This window comes from Prunus dulcis, chromosome 8 (assembly GCF_902201215.1).
Source record: "Prunus dulcis chromosome 8, ALMONDv2, whole genome shotgun sequence".
Classification (NCBI taxonomy): Eukaryota; Viridiplantae; Streptophyta; class Magnoliopsida; order Rosales; family Rosaceae; genus Prunus; species Prunus dulcis.
This window is the reverse complement of record NC_047657.1, coordinates 4,067,971-4,080,701: the sequence shown is the minus strand read 5'-3', so window position 1 is coordinate 4,080,701 and position 12,731 is coordinate 4,067,971. Positions and strand designations below refer to the sequence as shown.

Genomic DNA, 12,731 nt, shown 5'->3' with positions numbered 1-12,731 from the left:
GATAACAAGTTTATTTATCACACTTAATCCAATTTTTCATATTTTTTAGACTATTAATGAAATTATTTATTTGACCACATCAGAGAGATGGTTTAAAAAAAACAGAAAAATTATTATTTTTAAATGAAAATGCAGCGTTTTTACTAATTAAACCCTACAAAAAAAGAAGTCCAACAATAATTTTACCCATGGAGAGGTAAGAGTGATATTTGAAGCATCCAATTCTTGTGGAACTAGCCTTGCATCCATTCAATTCAGTCAAACCAAATGAAAAATCACCATCTTCACCTACCATCTTCTGCATGTTAACCACATTCTACCCCTATTCATATTAATCGCATGGGGGGTGAAGAAACTGATTTTCCATTATATTATTCATATGATCATTATACAATATATATAAAGTCTGTAGAGAATAATCTATAGTTACAACAAGTCATTATCACAAACATAAATATGGAGTTATGGCCTAATAACAACGTAACTGACAACTGACCATTTCCTATCATTAGTAGGATTAACTATTGTAACTGAAATATTATTGTAACTCCATAACACTCCCCTGCAAATCGAGCGCGCACAGCATAGCAAGATTTGAATGAAGAAACTGTATGGTGATGGAGATGGCAGTAGCAGTCATCTGTAGTAGTCTAGTAAGGGAAACAAAAAAGAAGAACTCCAATCTCTAGAGTTGCGACAATGGCATGAGATAAACAAAGTAAACATAATGCCCATTGAAAGGCAGCAAGTGAAGGAGAGCATGGGCTCATGGAAGAAAGGAATAAAATGACAGGCTGACATACAAATCAAATGTACCTAGGAAACAACTCTAGGCACCTGAGAAACATAATGCTACCTAGGAATCACCCTCTAGGTAGGATAAAGAGAAATAGACAATGTTGTAAAGAGGAATGAGAAAGAAAAATAATTCAAACAAGTGCATTTTTTTATTTATAAAAATAATAAAGATGAGGAATGGAAACAAAAGAAAATTCATCATATTGAAAGCAGAAAGGGATGCGTGCAGAGAGAAAAGAAGGAATATTTGAAGGGAATAAAGAGGTTAAGAGAGGATGTAGCACAATAGTAGAGGATTGGTGGTGAAACCAACCTGGGACATAGAGAAAAGAAAACGAGAGCATGAGTAAGTTTGAATTTCAAGGCACCATAGAAACAATAAGGTATGGGGAAGAAAACTACAGGGGAACAGAGAAGTAATAAAGAAAATATTATCACAAGAGGATAGAGGCCCATATAGATTAAAATATAGAAGGATGATTGACCCAAAAAACAATAATAAGAAATAAAGGAGGAAACCAAGTGAGACAGAGAAAGTAGTCAAGAGAGGGAGAGAGAACAAGATGCAAGAGAGAATCCATGAAAAGGAAAGGAAACTCAAGATTCCAGAGACAACCCATGATAGGGAGAGAGAAAACACAATTGAAAAGAAGAGAAGAGAATACCCTAGTAACATAAAAGAATTATAAAGAAAAGAAGACAATACCCGAGTAATAGAGAAGAAGAAAGAAAGCGCAAGAGAACATTGAAGAAGACAGAGACCAATAGTAAAATCAAAGAAAGAGATTGGACTTAAGAGGGGAGGAGAACACAGGTTGAGCATAGATAGAGCGTGAGAGGCCAATACCAAGGCAGCAACAGTGATAGGGCTTGAGTGGCCGATACCAAGTCGGCAACACAGAGGAAGAAACAGGGGTTGTACAAAAGGAACATCGGCTATGTAGCACGGCAGAGAAGGCTCGGCAAGCGTTGACGAGGCTCACGGAGGAAAGAGAGACGGCTCGATGAGCGATGACAGGCAGCATCAACAAACAAAGGGAAAGTATGGAAACCACGATAGAGAAACCATCAGAAATACATGAGAGAGAGAACCCACGATTGCAGACTAGGATAAGGCTCGTGGAGGGAAGAGAGACAGCTCGGCGAGAGAGACAAAGAAGTAGAGAGAGATTTCCAATAGAGAAACCAACGATAGAGAGGTGTGATCTTTGAGGAAAAGGAAAAGTTTTTTTTTTTTTTTTTGCTCGGTTTCGACAGAGAGCAGTGGCCCAACATTGATGGATAACAAGGGGCTAGCGAGCCAAAAGAGGGACAGGCAGTGGCTGTGTAAGAGAACAACAACGGTAGGATAGCATGACATGAGAGAGATAAAAGCCGGCGAGGAGAAGACTCGGTGAGCGGTGACAAGGCTAGCAGAGGAAACAAAAATCTCGCCATCATGGCCAAGGGAGATAAATGGAGCTGCCATGGGTTGCCACAAGAGAGCTCGATGGAGGAGAAGGTCCACAATGAAGACGGTGCGGCGGAGACACAAAAATAACGAGCTAACAGAAGAAAGGGTTGTAGTGGTAAAATAAAGGTGCGGCTACAGCTAAGGTGGAAAGAAAAAAACATATTCATCTTTGAGAAGAAGAGAGGAAAAAGCACTATACATACAAACACCCTTATGGGTGAGGAGTGAGGAGCGCTAACGACTCTCAATGTTGGTAACTGGAGGATGGCTAGTCGGCGTTAGCCATTAGCTCTGATACCATGAAGAAACTGATTTTCCATTATATTATTCATATGATCATTATACAATATATATATATATAAAGTCTGTAGTGAATAATCTACAGTTACAACAAGTCATTATCACAAACATAAATATGGAGTTATGGCCTAATAACAACGTAACTGATAACTGACCATTTCCTATCATTAGTAGGATTAACTATTGTAACTGAAATACTATTGTAACTCCATAACAAGAGGGATGGATGCGTATATTTTCAGTCATTAAATACCCCCTCCCCCTCCCCTCAAATAGTATCGCATCTTTGTTTCAAATATCCTGCCTTCAACAGTCTTGTGAAGGAAGGGAAAAAAAACCTCTCTCCCTTGTGAAAGCTGCCTCACCGTGTCTCTGGCTTGTCTTAGAAATGGATCCCTGACCAAAATTTCGCCATTGTTAAAAGAGGCTGTCAGGAGAAAACAAGTTTACAAGTTTCTTGAAAGTGAAATTTTGGCTATGTACAAATCAAAGACGGCTGATGAGACAAAATTAAAAGTTAGAGCAGCAGAAGTAGTTTTGGACGAGCATTGGTTTCAACTCTAAGAGCAACTAACGACTCGTCCAAGGCCTCCTTTTGCTGCTCAAACTTTTCATTTTTCATCTTTAATTTTGTGTCATCAGGCATCAGCTGTCTTTGATTTGGACATAACAAAAATTTGGCTTTCAAGCGAATTGCAAACCTGTTACCTCCATTCCCACTCAGCCGCTCAACTAGGACTTCTGAGTCTTATTCCAAAATCTGCTGTGCTTTCACCTTCTTTTCTGGGTCATATTTATGCCATCATATCCGGACTGAGAGGATTTTGAGTTGACCATCAAAGCAACAAAAAGAGAAGCTGATTGAATTAATTATTGATATTCCAATGTTCAAATAATATATGATAAAAGTTGATTTTGATTATACGCTTTTTTGAACCATCAAGTCTGAAAAGGTCAAGTGGCATGGACCAAACGAAGTGAGGAAATTGAGAGACATGGGAGACAAATCTTGTGTCTGCTAAGCATGTGGGGGAGGGAGAGGGAGGCATGCCCTGTTTCTGTCTGTCTGCTTTTTAAGCTGCAATTCAGGGCCTACAAGTGGGGCAGCTGCTTTTCCCATTCTCTAGCCTCCAAAATTGTTGATACTGTTTGTGATTTTTTGTTGAGGAATGACAGCTTTTCTTTTGTATTTTGACAAGCAGAGATTTAGACAACACAGAATCTAGAATATTCATCGTATATGTGATCAATTAAAATTAAGTACTTCAAAATTGTTAAGGAAAAAAAACAAGATTGAAAGAAGCAATTGCTGATATGCTAAGGTTCAGCCACATTTTCAGCAATTCAAACCAAGATGAAAAAACTAGTGAAGATGCCTATTATATATAACATCTCTCTCACAATACGGTAATCTGTAACGGTTTAAAAAGAATAAGGAAAATAATGAAAATATAGTGACAAAAAAGAAGAAAAAAAAGAAATGCAGGCAAGTGTGACATGAAGCATTTTCACCACATTGGCGTCTCAAAACTGTACAAGCAACCTAAACCCATCACCATCCAAATAACTACTCAAACTTTCCTCATGTCCCTCAATTTTAATATTCTCTTATGTTGGGATTGAAAATCAATTCACTAATGTCCTTGGAAGGTTTAGAAAGAAGAAAGGATAAAAATTAACTTTGAGCTGAAGACTGCTTTATTAGGGGTTGGGAAGTTTTTCCCCATTCTTCAGGTTGGCTCTTAACCTCCATTAGCAGTGCCACCACTTCCTTCATGGTCGGCCGTTCTGCCGGCGAAGAGTTTACGCAGAACATTGCTATTCCGAGTGTTTGCAGCATCTCTTGCACCATTTGATCTGGCAGGCCTTGGAGCTTTGCATCTAGTATTGATACAGCTGGTTCAAAGCTCCCCATCTTCTTCTTCACCCATTCAACAATGTGTAGCCCATCACCAATCTGTGGCTGAACAGCGCTACGCCCGCTTAGGATCTCCAGCAAAACCACACCATAGCTGTAGACATCACTCTTCTCTGTTATGTTCATTGTGTATCCATATTCTGAATTCATAATGGAGATTATTTGTTAGAATATGATCACTCCCAAGACTTGTGACAAAATAAATACCAATCTATTTGTATTTGGATAACTAGAGCCATCCAGATTGAACAAATTTTTATAAATATTCTAATGCAACCTTTGATGCATAATCGTGCATCATCAATACTCTTCTTATACAGCCAACTAGGAAAAGATCAAATGTTAATTTGAAAGGGCAGTGTGTCGCAATTTATATTAACTTCTCAAAGAAAAAATGAAATAGCCTTACCTGGTGCAATATAACCATAAGAGCCAGCTACTCTGGACATTGCATGGTGGTAAGTTGGAGAGTTCATCAACTTTGCCAGACCAAAATCTGCGAGATAAGCTTCATACTTTGAATCCAAGAGTATGTTATTGCACTTCACATCCCTGTGAAGAATTGCCGGGACGCAATCGTGGTGAAGGTATGCTAAACCTTGAGCTGAGCCAATTGCAATCTTGTACCTAGTTTCCCAGTCCAAGTTCCTATTCCCTTGCAATAGCTGTTGCAGATTACCATTGGGAATGAAGTTGTATAGAAGCAGCTTCACACTTCTATTTGAACAGTAACCTAGGAGCTTCACAATGTTCCGATGGCGAATGTGTCCAAGAATTTGAATTTCTGCAGCGAAAGAGTCTATCGGTTCTTCCTCTTGTTTTGTTTTCCACAGCTTTTTCACCGCAATCAAATCTCCATTCTGCATTTCAGCCTTATAGACAATCCCAGAACAACCTTTCCCAATCACATTTTCATCCTTGAGACAATCCAAGATGTTGTCAATGGTGAAATTTAGCTTCTGAAATGGGATGAAGGTCCACGGATAAGAGAAATCTTCAGCTCCCGATGACAATGCCAACGCTCCTAAAGATTTCTTTACCATATACCTATGATTTCGCATAACAACAATCCATGAGGCAATAACTGCTATGGTTACTGATGCCAGAATCACAGAGATTAAAGCAACGGTTTTCGCGGATTTTAAACCATTCTTCCGCATTAGACTTGAAGAACAAGTAGTCCCATCAGCAGACTCACAAAGATGTGGGTTCTTAAGATATGAACTTGAAGAAAGAGTTCTGAAGAACGGCGTAACTGGTATAGGACCTGAGAAATTGTTGCAGGAGATATTTAGAGAAGTGAGACTAGTTAGAGAACCAAGAACCTTAATGTTTCCAAAGAGCATATTATGAGAAAGATCCAATGATTGCAATTGTGTCAAACCCTCCATTGTCTCTGGGATTTCTCCTGTAAAACTATTTGAGCTCAAGTCCAAACTGATTGTCAAGCTTGTCACATGACCAATTTCAGGTGGGATTGGACCAGAGAGGCTGTTGAAGCTCAAATCCAGCAAAGTTAGCTTCTGCAAGTTCCGAATAGATTTTGGTATTGAGCCTGTGAGTAGATTATTGTTGATGATGAGCTTGTTCAAGTAACTTAAGTTTCCAAAGCTCCAAGGAATTTCACCAGTGAAGTTGTTTCGGCTGAGATCAAGTTGCTCCATATTCACAAGCTCCCCAAGCTCAGATGGCATTTCACCACTTATATAGTTGTTGTGCACATCCAATAGTTCAAGAACTGTGATGTTGGCAATCTCAACTGGAAGGCCTCCAGAGAAATGATTCATGTACAAGTCAAGAAAGACAAGGTTTTGCAGTTGGCCTATCTCCTTAGGAATTTGTCCTGAAAGCTGGTTTTCTCCAAGTCTTAACCTGACTAGAGATTGACAATGCGCAACACTTGGCAGCAACCCGCCTGATAAGGAATTTCCCAGAAGCAAGAGCTTGCTCAGCTTCTTCAAACTGAAAATCTCTTCTGGGATTGACCCAGTAAGCTTGTTTCTTGAAAGATCAAGTGCATAAAGTTCAGTGCAGTTCCCGAATGAAGATGGTATAGTTCCAGATACTAAATTACCCCACAAGAAGAAACTCTGCAAGGATTTCAAATTACCAACTTGCCATGGAATTGTACCTGAGAATTGGTTCTTGTCAAGTTGAAGAGCAGTAAGGCTTGTACAGTTGCTCAGCTGAGATGGTATTGTCCCGGTAAGCGAATTATCCGAAAGATGAAGCTGTTCAAGAACCACCAGCTTCCCTATATCTCTTGGAATTGCGCCAGAGAGATCATTAGCAGAAGCATCCAGAATAACAAGTGAAGAACAGTTTGAAATCTCAGCTGGGATTGATCCTGATAATGCATTGCCCCAAAGAAGCAGGCTAGTGAGCTTTTGCAACTTTCCCAGTTGTGGAGGAATTGAACCAGTGAGCTTGTTCATGTGCAAATACAAGTTCCTCAGCTCCAAACAGAGCCCAAGTTCAGGGGGAATGGAGCCAACTATTTCAGTATCATAAAGAGCCAGTGTTTGGAGATTAACTAAGTTCCCAAATGTGGATGGGATCGTCCCCGAAAGCCCAGTAGCCGCGGCACCAAAGGTTGTGAGATTGGTGAGTATGCCTAACTGTGACGGAATTTCTCCGGATATATACGGATTCCCACCGACACGAAACTGTTGGAGGGAGACCAGAGAGCCCAGTTGTGATGGGATTGAACCGTTGATGAGATTGTCTTGGAGGCAAAGGACTTGAAGTGAAGTAAGGTTAGCAAGTTGCTGAGGCATTTTATCAGACAATCTGTTGGAATTCAAGAAGAGGAACTGAAGAGCAGAGAGATTTCCCAGCTCTGGGGGAATGGAACCAGTGAGAGAATTGGCGGAGAGGTCAAGGAGGCGAAGATGGGTGAGTTGGCCAAAGGAAGGAGGGATTGTGCCTGAAATGTTGGTGGAGGAGAGGTTGAGAAGCTGAAGATATGAGAGAGAAGAGAGCTGTGGAGGCAGAGAGGAAAGGTTGAGGAAAATGTTGGGGAGAGAGAGTGAGATGACTCTGTTTTGGGGAGAGCAGGTTATGCCTTGCCATGAACATGGTGTTTGACTAGATGGGTCCCATGAAGACAGCACAGAAGAAGAAGAAGAAGAAGAAGATTGTTTTGCAGGCAGAAGGGAGAGAAGAGCTTGACCATCAGAGGACAAAGAGGTTACTAATAAGAGTTTTGCCATGGTTATGTAAATCCACAATGTGAAGGAAAATAGAAAATGGGTTCTGTTTTGTTCCATTTTTGAGTACTTGTGGGAAAAATGAAGGCTTGCAAATGGTGAAGAAGGTGAAGAAAAATGTGGGGTTGTTCTTGTTGTTGAAGATGAAGGTGAAAGTCTACTCTAAGGAGACAACATGCATGTGAAGGAGGTTTCTGTGGTTGATGAGAATGCTTGAATTTCACAACAAGGTGTTGCACTAAACATGCATGTGAACAAAAAGGCTTGTGTCACACATATCTTTAAGTGGAGTTGTATATACAGTGTTGAATTTGGTCAAACCAAAAATGGTGGAGTGTGATGTTATTTTACCTGAAAATGCTCTTTCTCATCTTCAAGACCTAGCTAGCTCTGGTACTCTTGCTCTTCTTGTTCTTGTTGTGGTGGTGGTGATGAAGATGACAAAGTTCAGGTTTGAAGTTTAAACTCTCCTCTGCTCTGATCAACAGCACCAGAAATTAATGATGGAGATAGCCATGTGTTTGAATGTTTTCAAGGTTGGAGTTGTGGTGGTGGTGGCGGTGGTTACTATAAGCTTTGAGGTCTAAGGGAGCTAGAGAGAGATTTCTGTTCTTTTATCTTTCTCTTTGCTTGTGTTATGTTTCCAAGGCTTTGAAATCCCACCCTTATATTTTCATATAAATATCACTACCAATTATTCTACTCTACACTTCCTAGTAGTGAAGTGCTTGAGCGCCGCTTATCAATCTGATTTCCCAAATTACCCTTCTTAGTCAATGAAGGTGGTCCCTCATTTTTCTCTCTGAGTTACTAGGGGCATTGTTGACAAACTCAAAGTGGGGTTGCTCATATCATTTTCCTCTATTTGTTCCCGCTCATGCAATTGTCGTGGATAGGTGACTTGGAATCTTTATCTTGCAAACCTAGATGTTGAATTTGGAATTAATCTTTATATATACCAAATAAGGTTTCGATCCAACGCTCCAGATTAATCTTAGGTGGACAATATCAGAAAAATTCATCTGACCTAATAAGTGATCAAGACACCCTTTAAGGGCCCTAACCTAAGTGTTGTGTAATCACATTTACTGATCAATTTATTAATGGTATAGAAATATGACAATGTTCTAAATAAAACTACTTCGATCATATTTACGGTACGAATCACTTTATTGATGATGTTTTAAACAAAGGTAAGACTCTCGTCTAAGAATCTCACTTTCCATTAAATATGTGATTAATAACATAAAGAAAATAGCACGGCTCGTATATTGTGATAGATATAGATGGCATCCAATCCAACCCTCGTAATAAAATTAAAATGAATGTAATGTAAAGATGGTTATTGCATTTAGGCCGAGACAGAATCAAAAAATTCAGAGTCTAGGGCATGGGGTGGCACAGGGAGACTGCCTGCTGCCTAGGGAAGAGAAAGGCTTTGATGATAATTTGTGTGAGAGAGAGAGCATGGAAGATTGTGAAAGGCAAAAGGGTTTAGAGTAAGCAAACCAATTTCAATGTCTTTTTCTGGTATAAACTATGCGGCCTTAAACGTGGCCTTGGTGTTATTATAAGGGGTTGGGCTTAAGGGTAGCGTGGAAATAGAGGAACTTTTATTGGAGCTTATGGTTTACTATTTTTTTACTGTGGTAAGGGTGAAATTGTGTAAGTAGAGGGGCGGTGATTTGGTTTCCGAGGTAGAGCTGGTAGTGGGTTTGTTTTGGGAGTGGAGCAAAAGAAAATTTTACATGATCACATGAGAGAGAGAGAGACAGAGAGAGGTTTTGGAATATATTAGGGCACAATGCACGATTACGGTTTTATTTAGGGCTTTAGGTTTTGACTGTTTTGTAGCAATTCAGCCGCACGAGATATTATTCATTTTATTAATGTCACACTCACACACAAGAAGTTTTCATTACACCTATAAGGAAGGGAAAAAAACAAAAAATGTTTTAAGAAGAGTTACAGTACTTAGAGCATCTCAAAGGGAGATGTCAAATACAAAATGTTAAATTTGAATTTGATAGTTTATGTGGCAATTTGACATTTTGGAAAAAATTTAACTCTACTCGAAATGCCAAATATCATATTATTTTATTTTTAAAAAGCAAATAGGGCTCATATGATGCATAAAATTTTAAAAGAGAGTAAATGATAGTGGGATCCATAACTAAAAAAATATTAAAAATAATATTTGACATCAAACTTTTTGATATGTTATTTTTGATATATCTCTTCCGCCTTCAAATTCATGTAGGATTTGACTATTTGGTTAGAGCAACTTTCACTTTCAATTTTTGTCATTTTATGTCTATGTGGCAATTTGACATATCGGTTGGAGATGCTCTTAATTAGGAACCCATTTTTCCAACCTAAATTGGACGGCCGAAGGATCATAAAGTGCTCCAACTATTGTCCTTTGGAATGGAAATTGGCCATACATGGGCAAAACCCTAGTTACTGTCCTTGTACTTTGGCACTTTCAAGTCAAAATAGATAATTAGCTCGAACATCCATTGAAGCTTCAATTGTTTGTGATAGGCTTCATCCATTATTACTCTTCTGTTTTTCTTTTGCAGGCTTAGATATGTATCAAGGAATTTTGACGGAGGAAGCACTCATGTAAGCTTATTTGATACACATCCTTTTTTTATTTATTTAAAGGAACATAAATTCCATTAATAACCTATAAACATTACCTAAGAGCTGGCATGTTAACAATAGCCTCATTAAAACCTTCTCAGAAAACTCGAAATGAGAAAAGAGTACCACACATGCAACAGACTAACAAGAGAGGTCCAGACAAAAAACAGAAACATAGAACAGTCAGCTCTAAAACAAATCTACCCCACCAACACACACAAACTAATAAAACCCAACAAAAGAGCACACCAATGCCTCTCTGGTTCTTTCAAAGAAGGCCTCCTATGTAAACATAGTCCTTTGTACAATGCGAGATTTGTTCAACATGCAATGGGTAGAACCAAAAGAACACCAAAGATGAACAATCCAAAGGAAAACACAAAGAACCAACTACAAGCAAAACGAACCCATCAAAAGAGCACACCAACGCCTCTCAGATTATGTCAAAGAAGACCTCATATGTAAGCATAGTCCTTTGTACAACGCGAGATTTTGTTCAGCATACAACGATCATAACCAAAAAAACACAAAGACAAACAATCCATAAGAACAAAACACAAAGAAACTTAAGCAAAACGAAACCTAACGAAAGTGCACCAACGTCTCTCAGGTTCTGTCAAAGGAGACCACCTATGTAAACATAGTAGAACATAGTCATTTATACAACGCGAGATTGGTACAATATGCAATGAGTTAGAAACAAAGGAACACCAACACGAACAACCATAGAAACATAACACAAAACAAAAAAGAACTGCCTCGGGACACAACTTGCTCCCATACCGACCTCTTGTATTGACGAAGAAAACTTCAGGTTACCGAATGTTCATCAGATGCCAAGCCCACAAACGCAAGTGATCATGGAGACCTTGGAAACCCCTCAAGGCTAGTCTCCTTTGCTTTATTAGCAAAGCAATTCGTACCAAATCCGAAAAATCGATCGGAAGAGGTCACTTCCTCTATACCACCCCAACTTGTTCTTTATCAGTAAAAAAACAAGATGAGAGAGCAACCCATCCCATTGTTATTTGATACACACCCTTATGTGGACCATTTCACATTGTTTGTTTTTCAAGTCATCATTCATAGATCATCTCCATAAAAGTTTATTCAAATAAAATAAAATAAAAACATTTAACATCTTATTTGAAGATAGTCATTTTAATATTTCAAAAAATGATCTATGAATGAACACTTCAAAATTAAACGATTTGGATCATTGAAAAAGAATATTGGATGAGCCCCACAATGTGCCCTTCAAATAAGCTTATTTAAGAGATGAAATAACAAAAGGAGAGTATATATAAACCCTAGAGAGGCAGAGAGATGGAATAGGATTCATGGAAAGTGAACCCAAGTGGTCTCCTTATATAAACTCATGTGACATGCTCTCCTTATATACATAAATCATCCCCTTAACATTTTATGTTTCATCAGTTAATTATGCTTTTTTTTTTTCTTTCACTGTCTTCTAAAAGTATATACACTGAAGTATATATAGTGCTTGCTAAACCGGCTATTTTGAATAGAGTTTAGGCTTTGATTAATGTGTCTGTATAAACTGATACTGACAAACAAGCTTTTATAAAATTCCGCTTCCAATATGATACTTCTTGGTACTGCAAAGAAACAAAAGAAAATGGCCAGTAATATAAATTGATTATGCCCTTTATTTTCTTGGTATGTGATGATGATTTTAATAGTTTAACAAGTGTACTTGATATTAGTCTGTCCAAATAGCTTAAACCGGTGTTTTGAAGTAGCAAATTATATTATTTCGCCTAAAAAAACTCATATGTACGGCATGATGTGTTTGACTTGTTTTGCCATTCTCTTCTAAACATCAGGTTATGGGTCCAAATTGAAACTCAGAGCCCATACATGTGCAAAGATTGGATTTTGTTGTTTATGAGCTAATTATGCCTATCAAGTTGCACCTCAATTATCTCTGGCATATATTCTACATCATATATGTGACCACAACATTATGAATTTATGTTCCATATGAAAACATATTAAGAAAAAAAAAAGGGTACTATTTGTTTTAGAATTCCTTATCGAAAAATGTTAGGGAGACCAACTTTATATACCAATTTATGTACCATCTCTCTAATAGAGAGTGAGACCATTGTATTGGTGGGCTCCATTTTTATTAGAGAAATGATACACAAGTTGATATCTAAAGTTACTCTCTACATGTATCATGGTTGATGTTGTTTTATGATTGGTAATTAATAGGGTTGGGTGTTGGGATCGAAAAACTGGCCAAACCAGTCGACCTGAGCCAGCCGGACTGATTTTGGTGCTTTTATTTTTTGTTAAATTCAACCAGCTATCAGTGCCTAGCTCATAAATTCTCAAACCTTCAGTTAACTAAACCAAACGAAGGTATGTAAAAATTAACCCT

The 12,731-nt window shown here is 38.3% G+C and overlaps 1 protein-coding gene across 2 annotated transcripts; it reads right to left on the bottom strand.

The window, feature by feature from the left end:
- Nucleotides 1-4,019: 4,019 nt before the first annotated feature.
- On the bottom strand, nucleotides 4,020-8,331 carry LOC117637684 (probable LRR receptor-like serine/threonine-protein kinase At1g34110). Of its 2 annotated transcripts, XM_034372651.1 has the most exons (3): nucleotides 5,854-8,331; nucleotides 4,879-5,736; nucleotides 4,020-4,609 (listed from the first exon to the last, which is right to left on the bottom strand). In XM_034372651.1, the coding sequence occupies exons 1-3, from the start codon at nucleotides 7,736-7,738 to the stop codon at nucleotides 4,227-4,229; spliced, it is 3,126 nt and encodes a 1,041-aa protein (XP_034228542.1). In that variant the 5' UTR covers nucleotides 7,739-8,331; the 3' UTR covers nucleotides 4,020-4,226. The 2 variants fall into 2 exon arrangements, with proteins under 2 accessions (XP_034228542.1, XP_034228540.1); XM_034372649.1 differs by having other exon boundaries at nucleotides 4,879-8,331.
- Between the last annotated feature and the right edge of the window lie 4,400 nt (nucleotides 8,332-12,731).